The 19,004-nt window shown below is 37.1% G+C and overlaps 1 protein-coding gene and 1 long non-coding RNA gene across 2 annotated transcripts; one reads left to right on the plus strand and one right to left on the minus strand.

Annotated features, from left to right (window-relative positions):
- Positions 1-1,641: 1,641 nt before the first annotated feature.
- On the minus strand, positions 1,642-2,397 carry LOC118599202. Its single transcript, XR_004948499.1, has 2 exons — positions 2,292-2,397; positions 1,642-2,176 (listed from the first exon to the last, which is right to left on the minus strand). It is a non-coding gene; the product is annotated as an uncharacterized LOC118599202 (long non-coding RNA).
- On the plus strand, positions 1,944-11,194 carry mmp17b (matrix metallopeptidase 17b). Its single transcript, XM_036213784.1, has 10 exons — positions 1,944-2,155; positions 2,305-2,437; positions 2,500-2,647; positions 3,874-4,226; positions 4,440-4,616; positions 7,544-7,640; positions 8,685-8,758; positions 9,188-9,337; positions 10,100-10,345; positions 10,419-11,194. The coding sequence occupies exons 1-10, from the start codon at positions 2,027-2,029 to the stop codon at positions 10,793-10,795; spliced, it is 1,884 nt and encodes a 627-aa protein (XP_036069677.1). The 5' UTR covers positions 1,944-2,026; the 3' UTR covers positions 10,796-11,194.
- Positions 11,195-19,004: the final 7,810 nt, after the last annotated feature.

A 19,004-nucleotide genomic window follows, 5' to 3' on the forward strand; every position in this document is an offset into this window, starting at 1 on the left:
ATTTTGTGCTTTTATTTTGACAATCTGCTATTTTTGACTTGTGTGCTCATTTGTCAAATGCCGCACTCATCCTCCATTCTTCGTCTCCTGCTGTAGCTGAAATCATAGACCTTCTAACCTAATTAAATTAGGCATCATCCCGCTGACATATGCAACACACACTTGCATGGCGTGGAGCAGCCTCGGCGCCCTCCCCTTTGTGTTTTATGGTAATACCCCTCCATCTTCTGATTGAATCTGCTCCTCCGGGGGGAGTAGAGTGACCGCTTCCCGTCAGCCGCTCCCGCTAACGACCTCGGTTTTGTTGCGTTGACATTGGATGCTGAGGTGCTGATGGTGCAGCGAGAGTCTGAGGCCGGCTTGAGTTGTCGGCACAGAAAAATCACAGAATCCATGGATTCAAAAGTTCAAATGCAACAAAGTTTTAAACACTTAAATTCAATTCCGTTTATTTCAGTTCCCTTCAGAAACAAGAGAGAAGAACCAAAAAGTAAAGATCACAAAGTATTAAAAGAATAGTGACCTGAAAAGCTGAAAAGAACTGATAGGTTTTTAATTTTGCCCCAAAAGTTGATGAAGAAGTTTTGACGGAGCGAAATTCCACATGTCAGGGGCAGAAAACAGGAAAGATCAGGATTTTTTGGACTTTAGATCAACCAGACGTTCTGGATCAGAACCACATAAAACCTAATGAAGAAACAAAAGATATCAAATTGGGTTTTAAAACTGATCAGAGGGAAAGAAGGGGGTGTGGTTTGGCAGCAGAACCATTGACGGTAAATGAGAACTGGACAGAGTGACTCCTCCCCTCTGGTGTTCCAAATAGTATACCTGCTGGCTCCCTTAGACTGTTCTTGATAATCCTATTTTTTTTTTCATATTTTTTTTGAATTATTCAAGACAGAAACTGACCAATCAGATGCCTCAATAAAAGTAGGTGGAGCCTGCTGACCCCCACGTCCATCATTCACAGATTTTGTGGAGAGTGGTGGGAACTTCCAACAAGCTCACTCCTGATTGGTTATAGTTGTAGAAATGTTGACTCGGACCAATCACGGCTCACGGAAAAATTCTGGTTCTAACATGGCGGCGTCCGTATCACAAAACAATTGGCGACCGTCAATGATTTCAATAAATATGGCAACTTAACAAGTGAAAATATTTTATTAGACTTAACTCTTACTCTGTTTTTTTATTCTTGATTCATGTTCTTTCCTCACTTCATTTTGTCCTTTAAGCAGCTTTATTTCCCTTTTATTTTATTAAAAATACAATTTTAAAACTTCATTTTCTTTTATCTTTTAACAATCTCAGTAGGGTTAGGGTTAGACCGTGGGATTGAGGGAAAATGAACATTTGGGCAAAACATTTACAGCTTCATTGGATCCATAGGTTCAAATCAAAATAAAAAGGTCCTTAAGTACAAACAAACTTAAATCAAAATAACTTATTTCAAGAAAAGTCATCCCAGATGCCATAGCTTGGTAAAGAAGTTATATAAATTGCTTGTTTTGGTTATTTTTCTGTAAATTTTGACTCATAAGAGTGAATAAAAATTTAGTCTCCTTTGCAATCTGCCTCTAGTGGTCTTTTGTGGAACTGCAGCCTCTGGTTTGCGTCAAATTCAGGAATGAAAGGTGGAACCTTAGTTTGGAATTTAATCTCATTTTAGCACTTTTCGACAAAAAGACATCAGAGCAAGATCTGACGAGTAATTTGAGAACAACTGGAAATCCTGTCAAACACTCCTCGACCGTATTGTGAATTTAAAATGTTTTTAAATTGGACGGCCACATTTAAAAAAAATCCAAATCTGGACAAATTCCTGTTTGTGAGCTGCTGTCTGAAACGGTTCACTCCACAGAATGAGGTTTTAAATCTTCGAGGTTAACTTCTTGTTGAATAAAGGTCAACAAATTAAACTGCTTTGCTTTCGAGCAGGATGGAGGGTCAGCTTACACTCCAGATGTGGATTTTCATGCACAGAGAAGAATAAAGCTTTGTGTCCCAACAACATGCAGCCAAGATGAAGCTGTGGATTATTTTCCTCTTCCTGAACAATGGATTGATGAAAGCAGCCTCTTCTGCTGGCGTGACCCCGACGACCCCCTCTGAGGCGCTGAAGCCCACTGAGGACGGCAGCACCATGCTGGTGGTAAATGAATCCATGAAAACTCTACATCAGGGAGGCAAATGAGAACTTTTGGACTTTTTTTTTTAATTTTTGGACACATTTACACTTTTATTAGCTGTTATTCTTGATAGAATTTGTGAACAATGCTTTTATTTACCTCATTTTTGCAGAACTGGTTGACAAAGTATGGCTACCTGCCACCTTCAGACCCCTCCACGGGTCAGCTGCAGGCCTGGACGGCCGTCACGAGGGCCCTCAGGACCATGCAGAAGTTTGCAGGCCTAAAAGACACCGGAGTTTTAGGTAAAAGACAGATTTCTCCACTCTGCGTTGGACGTTTGGTGTCTTACGGAGTTTGTTTTTAGATGAAGAAACCGCAGCACTGATGAGAACTCCACGCTGTTCTCTTCCTGATGATGAGGAGGAGTTGTTGGTCCATGAAGAGGGAAAAGATGCCAGGAGGAGGAGGAGGAGTGCGGTCTCTATGTGGACCCGCAGGAACATTAACTGGAGGTTCACTTAAGTCCTTCTTGGAGACATTTTCTTAGTAGATCTCACAAATGTTCCTTTAAATTCATTTGTTTTTAATTTTTGGTGAAAATGTGTTTCCTGTTAAAGACCCACACTGAAGAAAATGGTGTTCTTACCTGTTTATTTGGCATTTTTCTAAGACATTTTTTGGGAAAATGAAGCTAAATCTGCATTTGTTGCTCTGCCCCATCCTGATATATCCAATGCAGAAAAATAGATCCATGAACGCTTTTTTTTCCCTCGTCGGATCTGCAATCTGGATCAAAACTGTACGGCTGATAGCTCCAATATTCCTCGCCATTTTTCTTGCACCGGTAGCGTTAGAATGAGGGTAGGAGGGGCTGTAGGGGGAGAAACAGATGTACTATGGGAAATGGGGGTGAATTTCTAATGAACTCTTAGAAAAGTCCTAGAAAATGACACGTTTTTTTTAGATTTCAGCTAAAAATATCCTAATCACAATTAAAAGACTACTTAAAATAGATCAAATTATGATGACAGTTGAACTTTAAGGTGCAAAATGACTCAGTTGAGGAATGAAATGACCGCTGTCTAGGCTAAAATGCAATTAAAGTCAAAGCCCCATTAGTTCCCACTCTGCATTTGAGTCATCTACTGGTGGAGGGGTGAGCTGCAGACATCGCTGCACTTAGAAACCATTTGGTGGTTTACCCCCCCAATCCAACCCCGTAATGATGAGGGTCAAGAAGGGAGGCACTGGGTCTCTTTTTAGAGTCTTTGGTATGACTTGACCCAGATTTGAACTCATAATCAGGGTGGACACTCTACCACAAGGCCACTGAACTGGGAAACGTATGTTGTTGAGTAGTTAAAAACCCAATTCTGATCGTCTTTTGATCTATTTTCCAACCGTTCCCAGTGCGCAGTTTTGAACCAGATTCCAGCTCAGACCAGGAAAACGAAGACGTTCATGGATCTATTTGTCTGCAGGTGGATGCATCAGAATGGGGCGGAGCAGAGAGCTTGCGGCCCCGCCCAGTGTACTTTGTACATCACAAATGCGATCTTTTTCATTGGGATATTTTTGTCTGCTCCTGATATCAAAAACACATTTTTTTTACTCTTTATTAAGTTCCTCCATCCTTGGAAAAATGCCACAAAAAATGTAAAAAACACTAAAAATATAAAAATTCCCATCTTCATTTTTGCTCTTTTGGACCCACTCAGCATCTTTCCTCTATCTTCAGGGTCCAGTCCTACCCCTCATCTTCTCATCTGTCCCGGGAGATGGTTCGCTCGCTGGTCTTCTACGCCCTTCGAGTGTGGGCGGATCCCACCCCCCTGGAGTTTCATGAGGTCGGTACATTTGTTTGCTGCTGCGGGATTGGATCCAGCAGAACTCAAGCTGTTGTCTCTCTCCAGGTGGGCAGTCCAGAATCGGCCGACCTGCAAGTAGACTTCCTCCATGGTTACCATGGTGACAACTATCCCTTCGACGGGGCGGGGGGCGCGGTCGGCCATGCCTTCTTCCCCTCGGACCCCGCCCGGGCAGGAGGGGTCCATCTGGATTCAGAGGAGCAGTGGGCTTTCAGGCAGCCAGGTGGATCTAGTCTGGAAATATTTTCAAATTAAAAGCATTAATTTGGGATAACGTAGAAAATACTAATAGGATATTATTTTTAAATAATACATTTTCTTTTATGACTTGATTTTGTCTGTTTTGACAACTTTGAGTGTTTTGCTCAACAGCGCCCTCCTGTGGTCTGAAAAAACATGTCATCTAATTGACATTTCATTCCCCTTTCCTGTTCAGACTCAGAGGGAACGGATCTGTTCACGGTTCTGGTCCACGAGTTCGGCCACGCCCTGGGCCTGACTCATTCCTCCTCCAGGCACTCGGTGATGAGGCCGTACTACCAAGGTCCTGCTGGAGACCCCCTTCACTACCGCCTGGGACACCAGGATCTGGAATACATCACCCAGCTCTACGGTCAGATCCCACTGAAAACATACTACGACAGCAAAGACTTGATGATGGTTTTGAGGTGACAGCAGCCAAACTTTATTCTAATGTCATCGCATCAGCTAAGAGACTATTGGAATTCTCCTTTAACCACTTCAAAGCCGAGTCAGGATGCTGCAGTGTAATTGTGGACATCTGTGGCTGTGTTGACTGCTTGACCTCTGCTGTGTTGCTGAGGAAGAGCAGACAGACCGATTTAGCTGTTAAGAGGATCAAAAGAAGAAGGATCTCAGATGAAAGATGGGAATGCATCATTTGCATAATGTCATGCCAACGTGACAGTAGAGCAGCTGTGTGCTTGGAGGCATCCGTGCAGAGGAACTTTTATTTAGAACAAGCATTATAACCAGTTCTTGTTCAGCTACAGCCTCTATAGCTTGTGTCAAAGTCAAGGCCCGGGGGCCGAATCTGGCCCTCCAGATCATTTTATTTTATTGTTATTTATGACCTGATGTTATCTTGTGCTCATTTCTAACCTGTATAATTTTGACAAAATATGTTTTTATGGAGAGTAAAATATTGAAAGTTATTCATGGTTTAAGTTGATTTATTCTGGAATAATATTCCTGCCTTTTTATTATTCATAAATATGTTAAAGAGTTACAGTTTTTGCTAGTTGCTAGTTTTTTGGACTATTTTGGCATTTCCTGAGATTTTTTAAGCTATTTTGGAGTTTAGCTAATATTTCAGCTTCATGCTAGCTGTTTTGGTTAATTTATGCTTTTTTCGTTTTTTTAGGCAATTTTGAAGTTTAGATATTTTTTAACTACATACTAGCTGTTTTGGCTAACCTAAGTTTTTTTTTTTTTACGTCAATTTGGCATTTAGCTAATATTTTAGCTGGCAATCAGCTCCAACTTTTTCAGCTGTCTTCAGCGACTAAATTCTTAGAAAAATTCAAAAGAATTCAAATTCTTACAGCATTCACACTAGCATTATCAAAAGGTAATGCTATATTTGTAGTTCATAATTTTGTTTAAAAGTTACGTCTTTAAAGTTTTAAAAATGTAGTTTTAGAGTGTTCAATAAATGTTTATCCTTTTCGGCCCGCGACCTGAGGTATGTTTTGGATTTTCGCCCTTTGTGCGATTGAGTTTGACACCTCTGCTCTATAGCTTTACTTAAAGACGACCCTTCATGAGATTCAGTATTTTGAATTTATTCATGATGCTCGAGTTGTTCTAAAAACAAGACAAACTAAAGCCTTAGTCACCTAAGAAAATTTAGCAACCCGTGCAGGACACGCAGGTGACTTGTGCAAAATATCAAAATCCTACATTGCTTGTTGAACGCATAGAGAGAAAGAACGTTAATGCACATTTTTATCTATGGGTATGCTGCAGGCGACAAGCAGGGGGTGCCCTCAGACCTGCAGCAATACAGACAAAACCTCCATATCTGTGATTCTGCCCTAGAAAAGTAAACTGCATCCACTGCTTTTTGACTTTAATATACTTTGGAAGGAGATAAAACTTTGCTGCTCTCCACAGCCAAACTAATATGACAATCTGGTCCATCAAAACTTGAATTTCAGTAAAAGGAAGCTGATTTTAATGGACAAATGTTCCCAGTACACGTACCCAGACTGTTACAGGTACTACTCATCCTCCTGCCTAATCCCTGCAGCAGTCATTCTCAAAACCTATATATCATGACTTTATAGACGCATTTTTAAAGAAAACACAAAAGTATTATTATTATTATTTATTTATTTATTTATTTGTCCTTTTCAGTTAGAATGTACAATACATACAATCTACTTAAAGAACAGGAGTAAGATAAAGTCTTATTATTTCATATGATACAAACAGATGATTAAATTAGTGGGTCTAATCAAAACAAACACAAAATGAAAATACTAAATAATTACAATAATACAATCTGCAATACTATATTTACATCAAAACAAATAACTAAAACAATCATTTTGTGTTTTTACATTTATCATTATCCAAGGAATTTCATTTTTTTGACCCCCGCAAAGGAAATAGTCGTTTGTTTAAGGGTAGTTTTTACTTTAGGTACTTTAAAGTCATCATTTCTTCTATTTCCTTCATTTGGAACAAAAAGATTTTGTCAACAACATAAACAACATGGCAACATAATGTTTTTGGCCTTAAACATTACCAGCGTTAAATTTGAGTATTCTTGACTTCAGAGATAGTTCAGAAGTGTGCTCATTTGCATGATCTGTAATGATTTGTTTTTTGCAAATTTATTAAAGGTTTTAGGTTTAATTCATAAGAATTATCTCCAAACAATATGAAAAATACAGTAAAATCAAAGAGAAATAAAAACTATTCTTAGCTTAGTAATTTAACAAATATTTTGCATTGTTCAAAATTCCAAGATTTTTACTTATTTTTTTTATATAAGCAGTATGTTGCTTCCATTTTAAACTCTCATCAACAATAATCCCCAAAAATCTAAATTCATGAACTCTTTCTACATAAACACCATTCTACTTCAATGTAATACTATACTAAAAACTAACTTCTGCTTTAGTTCACTAACATCTTTTTTCTTTTCAGCAAAATTACTTGCCATTTCTGACTGAAACAATCTGAGTTCTTTGAGGATTTCTGAACTTTCTCCTCCACCTCGGGATTGATTTTGCGTTCGATTACGTTTTTTTTTTTTTTTAGACATTCTTCAATTCATAGACCAGACTGTCTTACGACAATAAATGACTAAATGTTCTTAACACTGCTCACATATTCCTTTAGTTTATTTGGATTCATTTGGGTTTTGTCGAGTGGTATACTAGCGCATTCCCAGCTCATTCAGCCATCTTGAATCCTGAAGTGAAAAAGGGATCAGAGATTGTCAGAAAGCAAATATCTCACAAATATGAACGTTCAAGGTAGTTTTGTCCTGTGTGTTATCTGGTTTAGGTAGAAGGAATCAGCTGCTGGCTTCAGACGCTCCTCGCCTCACAGCAGACACTCAGCTGCGCCACAGGAGCCACCATCATCATCCTCACAGACACGGGTACGACCAACAAAAAACAAATGTTTGTGTGAAAGAGTTCAGTGGATTTGTTGCAGATTTGAAATATACTGTACGTAGTAGAGGATCCAGTAGCCAAAGTTTAAACCTTTCAGATGTCCGTTTGTTTTTGTGAAAGTCTAAAGTCGAAATTTAAGTTTAGAAAAAACAAAACAATTCTGAAAAAAACATGAAATATTAAAAAGTCTTGCTAATGAATAATTCTGCTTTAAGGAAAACACATACAGAACTTTAAAAATATAGTTTATTTTTTAGAATGTCAAAAAAGATTTAAACTAAGTTCATTTATTTATTTAGTTGAAATCTATTTCATAAGTGAAGTTAAAGTCTCATCAGCTGTTACACACCGAGATGTATGAAATTTGTTCTCAGCATTTGACTCGGCCCCTGTGAGAGCGGTGAGCCGTAGACACCAGGGATGTGTTTTAGAAAGAGTCTGACAATACGATACATATCACGATACACATCACGATACAATACATATCATGATACACATGGCACAATACAATATGTATCACGATACACGCGGCACGATACAATACATATCGCGATATGTCCCAAGAAAGTACCACAGACAATACTTTCCTTTTTTTATAAAAAAATGTGACTTAGAAAAAACTTTATTTGAATATTAAAACTCCTTTCATATAAATAATTGTAGCTTATCAATATATCTATAATCTTGACAGAATTTTAAGTATCACCAAATAAGGTGATAACTCATTGAATCAATATTTTCTTACATTCCTATAGTAGACACAGCTGAACCCCCACTGTCAGGAATTGAACTCACAACATTTCAGTCTCAGGGTAGACACTCTACCACAAGACCACTGAGCTTCAACAAAGTACCTTTAGTTTTCCTTCATTAAATTCACTAAATAACTTGTTACTTTAACTTGTACTTATTAATTCAGATAACTACGGTAGTTTTCAAATTCATCCACTTAACTTTTCTGTATATTTTTCTAATTTTTATTTTTTCTAAACAATAATTAACAACCTAATTTTGCATAACCCTCCCAGTCCCTCCATGGACCGCTGCAACACCAGTTTTGATGCTGTGGCGAAGATCAGGGGAGAAACTTTCTTCTTCAAAGGTTTGTAACTTAAAGATTCACTCCAGTAAAAATAGCGTTTTAAACATGTTCTGCTAACATTTTTCTGATGAGGAAAATAAATTTTAGCTTAAGATTTTATTTGTGATGTAGAAAATAAAATGGGCGGGGCCACAAGCTCCTTGCTCCCAGGAACAAGGAGTGGAATGGGGGCGGGGTTGCCACTTAGCAATGGTCCCGCCCACAACTCAGGGTTGAATTTCTAATGAACCACAGTACTAATATTCTGTATAAACTACGAAAATATCAGAAAACTGGCTAAAAAAAACATAATCATCATAATTGGGAACGCTGTGAAAATAGATCAGAGATTAACTTTAACAGAAAAGTAGAAAAGAATGAATTCTTTCCAAAAATCTGATTTAAACTATTAAAAAAGATTCATAAACACCTTCATTTCATATCCTGCAGGTCTGACGATGTGGCGAGTCAACAGCGGGGGGTTGGTGTCGAGGCGGGGGTCTTCGGTCAGGAAGCTGTGGAGGGGACTTCCTGCTGACCTGCCCCAGCTGGAGGCGGTGATAGAGAGGCCGTCCGATCACGCCATCATCTTCATCAGTGGTAAAAAAACAAATGTCCTAAAGTCACAAAAAAACGGGACAACTTTTATCTGAAACCCAAAGATCAATAGTTGCTTATGGAGACATTTTTGTGCCCCCACATTGAGAACCAAAGTCGCAGTTTTGAAATCAAAATGTCCTAAATTGCAAAAAAAAATTAAAGCTATATAAGTAAAACTTCAAAATTCGCAAATTAAAATATTAAATATTTGCTCTTTTGCAGTTTATTTTACGGTTTCAGCTTTAAATTCAGAAATCTGCACTACCAGTAAATAAAATTTAATCAATGCTAAAAGATGATATGAATTATTTTTTAAAATAGATAAAAAATTTAATTTTCTTCACCCAGAGAGGCAAAAATCGAGGGTAAAGACCCTGTTTGGTGTTTGAACCGCAGTAGCAGGCATCATGTTGGATAAACATGGAAATTTGATTGGATAGAATCTCGACCAATCAGAGGGCTGTTTGATGACACAGACGTCACACTAAACTGAAACCAATAAAGGCAAAATCAAAAATGGGAAGACAGCGAGATGAGACACAAGGCATCTTAAAATACACAAAAATGTCTTTTGAAAGCAAGTATTTTAATTTGTAATTTATAAAAGTCTTTAAAACGTTAAATTTTTTGTTGCAATTTAGGAAATTCTGATCTCAAAACAGACTTTTGTTCACAATATGGTGTCACAAGTCACGATTTAAAGTGTCACTGATTTTTTTTAATAAATCTGACTGAATATAAAGTCTCTGGCTTTCCGTGCAGGCTCACAGTTCTGGCTGTTCAGAGACCTGTCCCTGCAGGAGGGTTACCCCCAGCCCCTGCCTTCCCTCAGGATGGCAAGAGGAGACGGGGAGGATGAGGAAGAGCATGGACCACAGAGGTGGGGTTTGCAATGGGACGCAGAGGAGGGATCGGTGTGGGGAAAGTTAGGAGTCAGAGAGAAGCGAGAGGACGTGTGGTCTCAGCTGATCCAGGAGGGCGTCAGCGGCATCACCACAGACAACGATGGTAAGCTCCTCTTTGATTTGGGCTTTCAAGCAGACTTGAGCTGAAAACATGTTTATATTCTCTACGTCTCCAGGCTCCATCTACATCTTTAAAGGAGACTCCTACTGGAAGTTCCTGTTTCCAGGTTCGGCGCCTCTGCAGGGATACCCACGATCCTCTGCTGCAGACTGGCTGGACTGTGCGGACGCCTTACCCCTACCCAGTGTGGGCGACATCTCCCTCTCCTCACCTCCAGGAAGACAGGAGCTCAGGGAGCGACGGAGGGACGAGGAGAAGGAGGAGGACGGCGTCAGAAGACGAGACAGACACGAACATAAACCCAAATACAGACAGGACAGCGCGCCGTACAGCTGGACGCAGTGCACATGTCAAAGTGGAGCTCTGAGTCACGGCGGCAGAACATTGACTTGTGTCTATATCCTCATAACATGGATACTTTTGACTTTATAAAGCCATTTTTTTTACTTAAAAACCCCACGGATGGAAATGAAGCAACAATTTAATTGTCTCCTTTGTGGAATGGAAGTCGCCTTCACTTGACTAGAAATGGTACATCCTGGAGTTCATACCTCTTTCATTACAATTGTTTGAACGTAAAAACTTCTGATGATTGAAAAAATACAAAGAATTTGGGGTATCATTTAAAACAAATGAAGATAATGAGGTCTTACACTGCGAAAAGAGGTAAAAATGGAGAAAGAACACTAATCTGGAGAAGAAAATCACTAGAAAGTAGTAAAATGATCAGTACACGCAGTAATTCATTTTTACTTAGAAAGAAATCTGATAATATAACATTCTAGAAACAAGGAGTTCCACAGAAGCCTTAAAAACAACAAGTAGGCTCAGGAATTGCAAAAAAAAGTTTAACTGATCAATCACAAACCTGGAAAAAAATTAATTGCGATATTTAATTGTTGTTTTTAGTTACAGTATTTGCCATCCACTCATCTGCGAATAATCACAATATGAAATCATGCACAAATTTAGAACGATTATTTTTCATTAGTGCTGTCAATTTATTAAAAAAGTTAAACACTCTTATGTTGTGATTAATCATGATTAATCGTAATGCTTAATAGATATATTTTATATGACAATATGCAGCTCTCGAACAAAAACAGACCAGAGAGAAATCTTTCCTTCATTTTTATTGTCTGAACTTTTTTAATCTATCAAGTCTTAACCCAGAAGTGTAACTTGTGAGTACAAAACACATTAACAGTAGGATTAGCAGAACTCTAATGACTTTTTTGTCTCCAGTATTACTTCAAGAAAACAGAGATGTTAAAAAGAAGACTTTTATTTAAGGAACTTGGATAGTACGTGGTGAGCTTGGCAAAGGTCAGAAACATCGAGGAGTTTGTCACAGGCTGGGGTTGAGGCAGGCTTGCACAGGAACAGGACTGAAGGAGGTAACGCTCAGAATTGTAGGAATAAACCAGAACAAGACTTCGCACCTGATCACACCCTGAAGCCTCCTTATCAATGGTGATTTCTTGAATGAGGAACAGCTGGTGAAGTCTGGGAACAGCAGGCAGAGGCTTATGGGAAATGGAGTGAAGATGAGGCTCAGGAGAGAGTCAGAACTCAGGCGATGGCTCCCTCTGGTGGTCTGAGGGGGAACCAGACTGATTCATGACAATAAGAAACAAACCTACAGACCTAGAAAGAAAAAAAGCCCAGTCACATAGCCTAAATGTTCTGTAATTCTGTGCAGTTTTTTTTCAAAACAATGTTTTCTTTATTATCTGGACGAAAACAAGCAGTGATGATCTGTAGACGTACGCTTTCCTTTGCCGCTGTAGTCGAGGCTCAGCAATGCGTTGTCGTGTAGTCAACTTCTTATGAAAAAGCGATCTAAACCAAAATACAAAAAAACAGGTTTAAAGTACTAAAAAACGATTTAACATTTATTTATTGTGTGACAATGTCATAAGCAGGATAGTGGAAGTGTTTTTAACAGACGCTGTGGAAGCCTGAAACGCCGAGGCAAAGTTAAAGACTATTTCTTCCGGAGATGTAACTAATAAAACTTTAACTCATTATTTATTTTTGATTAATCGCTTGCGTTAGCACGTTTATGTTCATAGCCCTAAAAATAAGCTATTAAACCTAACTGTTAGATTTACTTCTAATCAAATGTTATACAGACCAATGATAAGTATTTTTTGGTAGTTCTAAGCAAATATTTTTAGAATTTTTATTAACCTAATTTATTTTGATTACAATTACACATTTCTTATCTAATAAGTGACTCATTTTAGAGCAGAATGTGAACAAAATGAGAAAATGGCCTTAGGACAAACAACATCTGCAGAAGCGTTGACGTTATTCCTCTGCGGTTTCATTGTAATACGAAAAAAAGAAGGAAAAAAAGTAAATTAAGTTTATGTTTCCTGTAAAAGAAAATAGATCTACAAATGGTGTGTTTCTTTTGTGGACTGTTATTAATTCTGCTAAAACATTTGTAATTTAACCCAAAGTTGTTGACAATAAATATGTGTTGATAATGAATGTGTTTAAACAGCTTAAAACCTGGTTAAATAGCTTGAATGTCTAAGGTTTAAAATCGTTGCAAGTATCTAATTGTTTGCTGTGTGACTCACTAAACCTGCAGCAGATGATAAAAGCTTGATTTTAAGTGCTTTATATTGAAAAAAAAACATGAAAAGGTCTAAATGTGGTTAAAACTAGTCAAGTATTTTGAAATAATATTATAAATAACAATTTGAACCCATAATGTGAATGTTTCCTCCACTAACTCTTGAAACCTTCTTCCACCAGGTCAGCCTTTTTGGACCTCGTCTGTACTGTAATCCCTTCCTGACTTTTATTTTGAAATGCACTGCATCTGTAAAGAGCTGGGAGAAAGAATGAATCAGATTGTGACATGTTTGTTGTGTTGTTTTTATTATAAGCTTGTTAAAATGTATTTTAAAATAAAAACGTTATGGAAAAAGTAAAGAAAAATCCCAAAAGAAGACATTGCGATAAAACAACTACAGTGAAACTCAGCAATGTGAGGCGGAGAAAAGGAATCATTTTGGAGGTAAAAGGATTTTTGCCTCAACGGAATTTGCTGGAGTTACATAAGTTGGTGAGACGTTATGGAAGTCGAAAGAATGTCAACAATAGAGCTAAAACTCTGACGTTAAACATTCCAACATCTTCCTAAAATTTAAACCAACATTGCAGTTCCACAAATGACCACTAGGTGCTTTTTTCTGTTGGGAAGACAGTTCTATTCACTCCATTATTTCTTTAAAAGTAAAATTGTATGATAAAAATAAAAAAGTGCACAGCCTGGTTTAAAAAAAACTCATTTGGCATTATTATTTATGCATATATCTATGACATCTGTAATGGTGGGTAGTATTTTGCTTTAATCGGTTGGCGGTAGGGCTGTGGATCATTGCTTAGGTGGCAATCCCATTGGATTGGATTCACGAATCAAGCTCAACGATTCACGAATCGAACCACAATTCTTACTTTTTAATATAATGTTTATTGCTATGTGTATGTCTATTTACTGGATGGATGAAAATTGAAATTATTGGTATTTCATCATCATTTATAGCAGGAGATCAGAATCAACAAACTGATTTAAAAAAAACACAAAGATTCAGATAAAAATAAATTTTGTTTGTCATTTTAAAGCTTTTTTTTTTTTATGATGATGTTTTGTCAATCTACTGGTTCAACAGTAACCAATATAAAAAGGATAAAAATCACCGCCGTTTTGGGTCATTTAACAGCAAAACCCGAAAATGTTCTCCACAGTTTTCTATCCTCAAAGTTCTTCAATATTTGACGTTCTAAGCATTACATATTGGTGCAGAGCTCCTATGAAAAGTGTGTTTTTTTCCGCAGCAGAATCCGCTGATTCACGTTGATTACATCCACCTTTCAGCAGCGCGAGGCTGTTTCTTCAGAATCAGCTGGAGTTTCGTTAATTGCGTCAAATGTTGAAGAGTTATCATAACCAAAAGAATGTAAACACTGGAGCTAAAGCTCCGATGTTAAAGCTAATTCACTTTTTTCAGAAGTTATGTCTGTAAGCGGAACTTCAGTCTCAGTTTTTGAACAGAAAAAGCTGTAGTTTTACTTTGAAAACCGGAAGCTTTAACTTCACGAAGATGCGTTTACTTCCGGTGGCGGTACCGCGGCTTTTTCGGCTTTATTTTAGTTCGTAAACTTAAAATCATACACTAATCTGCATTTCAGAGCAAAAATATATCTTCCCCAGATTATATATATATATTTTTATCATATTTTACCACAATTTACCACATTTATAAAGATCGCGAATCAGCGATATATGACGTCACGAAAATCCGTACTCGAATTTTCAGGAGCAGATGGCGAATACCCGAGCAGTCAGATACTCGTTACAGCCATGATTACAGCCCTAGTTGGTGGTAGGTCTTTTTTTCTTTCTGTCTTTTTTGTGTGTCACATGTGTGTCTGCAGCTTTAGCTGTATCTATGATTAAGATGACCACTCAGTTAAATGCATGACAGAGTAAAACATAACTAAGGGTATAGTTTCTAACTGGACTATCCAGCCCTTTTAATGCAATTCATTCCTATGCTAACTAGTAAAAGTAAGACGTTGAACTACTTGTGCTCATAAATAATGAAATATTGTCTTGTCTGCATTTTGAATTGATGCTAAGTATGGCCACATGACATATTGCGATATTTCGCAGAATCGATTTTTCTCTACACCTCTAAAATATGGCTTCACCCATTTGCAGAAGGGAAAACCTAGTAAATAAGAACATTTTTTGTAGACTATTCTTTATGGATGATATGATTTCACTTCTCTTTCTTTAATCCACTAGCTTGGTGTTGTGTACAGCTCGGTATTGAGAAACTGGAGCCGAGTCCCAGCTGAAGACTGTGAGGAGCTGATATAATGCCGATACTTGAAAAAACCAGCGTCACTATCAGGATGACAGAGAATCTGACATTAGTGATGGTGAAAACCTGTCTGTAGCTGTACTTTACCCCTACCCTTCAGAGATCTAAATGTAACTAAGGAACACCTCCAACAGATTAAACGTTTCTGTCCGTTTCTCCGTACACGTATTTTGAACTAATCTCTCTCTTGTCTTTCTTGCAGTCGTGGAGAAATGTTTGAGGTGGTTTAAACTTAACAATATATTTAAATACATTTGCTTCAGATGAAAAATGGTTCAATGCATTGTGGTCTATATTCACTTATCTAGTGAACACCAATGCATACTGTTTTTTTTGCAGAGACTTCTGGGAAATTTCCAGTTTGCTGGATTTTGAAATCGTAGATTCCACAAAAAAGCCCCATTTATTTACTGCACTAACCCTGGAGTAGTGGGTGAATTATTAAAAAAAAAGTAAAACAGCAAAAGCGTTGATTCAAATATGACTTTATTGGTATGGCAAAAAAAATTAAGACTTGTGGTTAATAAATAGCACAGAACATTTCAGAAAAATAAACAATGACAAAAAACTGACTTACATTCAGGGTGGGGTGTGTGTCGAGCAGTTTGAGGTTGACAATAAAGTTAACAATGACTCAAAAACAAAACTTCTTTACAAAACATAGATTAAAAGACAGTGTAAATGAGGAACTCATCGATAAATTAAATAAATAACAAGCAAACAATTACAAACATATTTCACTGTAAACATCAGCGGATTGAATTTTACAAACCATCAAAATGACATAGTGTTTAATATTGATCTTTTTGGGGACACATCTTGATGTATTTGATCATTTATGAATAATCATTTTTTAACGTTCTTGAAATGAAGAATGGTTTTGATATAGTGAAATTAATGACATATTTAGGACTGAAATATCATTCTACTGGATTCAAAATCAAAAGCACAACATGTGAATTAAAAGTGAAGATGTTAGACATGATGGTAGAAGGTTATTCAATCAAAGTTTTCAATGAACAAAAGTTATACATTAAAACGCTCACGGTTTCCTGAGTTTAGGGTCACACAACAAAGACGTCTCTCGTTCTGATCAGCCTGCTGAATTGAATCTCTGGATTTTTTTACACAGAACCTCTAGGAGCGTATACGGGGAAATGATGGGCGGAAGTTTATCCTCACATTCACACGGCGGTGACTAAAAAAAGAAAAGAAACACAACAGGTGTTGAAAACTAAAAAAACAGTAAAAACTTTGATTTTTAAGTACTTTAAAATAACAGTATGACATTTTTGTGCTCAAAGGCATTAACACCTTTGCAATCCTCTAAGGGTTTTTTTAACCATTTAAAAATCATGTTATTAACAATATAAATAGGTTTCATAAAAGAAAAACTACATTTTCATGATTATTAAACTTTATTTATTAAATTTATAAGTACTGTTTTATAGCCTCTACTTACACTTTACAAATATGTATATTTTAACTCTTAATTTCCTATTATTTAGATGTTTTATTTTCCTTCAAAAGGTTGAAGCTGGTTTCTAAAATAACTCACAGTGTTGCATTTTTGGAGTTTTAGGCTTCATCTTTGACCTTTCAATGCTCTTAAAAAAACCTTTACTGCCATCTAGTGTTTAAAACATAGAGCAATCTGAAATTTGCAAACATTTCAAACCTTGTTCTTAGACATTTAAGATATTTTACCAGTTTTTAAGTCTTCTCTTTGCTTAGTCTCATGAAAAGTTAAGATCTAGAAATGCATAAATTATTTTCAAAATGAGTCAAAATCATTTTGCTCCAAACATTTGACGATAAAAAAACGTTCAGTTTTGGTTAAACTTTAAGGATGTTATTTCAAAAGTCCAATAAAAGTTAGATTGGAGTTTATTGTTTTTATTCTGGAAAAACATTAGAATATTGTCTAAGAATAAGTGCAGGTTTTGGCTCAACTTGTACTAAGACCAGATTCTCCTTTTGATCTGAGGTGAGTCATTTCCACTTATTACACTAGTTTTTTCTCTCTGTAATCATAATAAACTACAATTTAGCTAATAAAAACTCAAACTTTTAGCTTAGAAATAAGAAAAATATTTATTTTTGGACTGTCAAACGTTTACTTTAAAAATAACCTTAAGAGTAAGACTTTTTAGCTTATTTTTCCCTTTTTGGATGCTTGTCTCTCGAGATAGGCAACTCCTGCATGTTTTCCAACATGTCCTGCTCGAAAAATGTTATAATTGTCTGGACACACCTGGACCAGGTAATCAATCACAAGTAGGGCTTGGATATGAGGATCTTGACTTTGATAATACCTTATAAGATTTCTTGAAAAAAAAAAAAATCTTGCTGTATGGAAAGGGACTTTTTTTTCCTCAAGATTAGTGTTGCTCTTTCAGAGAAGCAGTCAGCACAACAAACAGTGAAACATCCAGGACAAAAGTTGCAGTTTCTGCAGCCTCTGTATTCATCCTTCCTAATTCGTGATACTCTAACAGAAGGTCATTATGGAATTCCTCAGTTTTACTTACCTGGAGGGTGACATTCTTCAGTTTCCGGATGAGATGGGGAAAGTTTAGCTTGCCTATTGAGCAGTGTCCTGCAGGGAGCTCACTCAGTATATTCCTGTAAAACTCGATCCCTGAGATGAAGTAATGACGAGAGGCACAAACCTGTGGAAGAAGAAAATCAAAGTAAACAAAACTCATCTGCTTTAGGGGAAGTCAGTGACATTAAAATTAAAAAAGAAGCACAACCTACCGGTTTTTGGTCATCTTCCGTCTGCTTGGGTTTAAAAGCCTCGGTGAGGTTGAGAAAATGGCAATTCTTGTTCTGTTGAAGCAGACAATGCACTCGTAAATACCTCAAATTGGTTCGAATGAAGTAAGTGTGAAGCGTAAAAGGAAGTGGTGAAGCTATCATGATGAAGACGATGTGCGTATACAGAAATGCAGAGCAACAAAGACAGATAAAACTTTTTTTCCCTCTAAAAGTACAGATAATTGTTCAGCTTTGTAGCCTTAAAATGTCACAGTTTTGATTAAATTTCAATTAAAATTGAAAAAGATTACACCTGGTTAGTAATTATGAAAAAACTAATTTGTGGCTGCAAAAATGGTTGCTTTTAAAGCCACGATATTTGGGTAACATATAACTGTAGCATGGATTATTATACTGTAGTTTGTGAACAGTGTAAGTAAAGGAAAAGCAAAATTCACCACTAAGTAGGTGTGAGTTCTCGAAACATCGCCATTAACTGTAATTCAACAAAGAAATAAAGAGAATGGATGAGGTGGCAAACTTACAGAGATGTCAGGAAAGCTGCAGTGTTGTGTGCAGTTCTGAAAAAATAAAAGAAAAAAGTTAAACATTTGCAAAAAAAAAAGCATCATCTTGGGCTAAAAACACCAGCTGAATGTTGCATGCAGACGCTGCAGCGAGACCCAATAAACTGTTGAGTTTATCTAGCAATCTGTCTGAACCCACACACTGTCATCACCTCTCTGGAGGCTGTTATGTCAGTCAGAAAGTTGCTGCTTTGGCAGCACAACAAATGTGGCCAAAAGTTTAACCAGACAAGTTTCTGTTTCCCAATTGCAGAAAAGAAGAATTATTCCCTTTTACAAAAATGCTACTTTCTTGCTACGGATTTCTTACCTTCACAGCGTCTCCCAGTAGTTCGACCTGACGCTCTAACTCAGCTATGTCAACAGAAGCAATGGGTAACGGATGAA

Source organism: Oryzias melastigma, linkage group LG10 (assembly GCF_002922805.2).
Source record: "Oryzias melastigma strain HK-1 linkage group LG10, ASM292280v2, whole genome shotgun sequence".
In the NCBI taxonomy this organism is placed as follows: Eukaryota; Metazoa; Chordata; class Actinopteri; order Beloniformes; family Adrianichthyidae; genus Oryzias; species Oryzias melastigma.

Bases quoted from the DNA above. Each gene is read 5' to 3' on its own strand.
- mmp17b (XM_036213784.1), top strand. From the start codon at position 2,027: ATGAAGCTGTGGATTATTTTCCTCTTCCTGAACAATGGATTGATGAAA. The intron at 2,438-2,499 runs GTAAAAGACAGA...GTTTGTTTTTAG, and splicing joins AAAAGACACCGGAGTTTTAG to ATGAAGAAACCGCAGCACTG. The intron at 4,227-4,439 runs GTGGATCTAGTC...TTTCCTGTTCAG, and splicing joins GTGGGCTTTCAGGCAGCCAG to ACTCAGAGGGAACGGATCTG.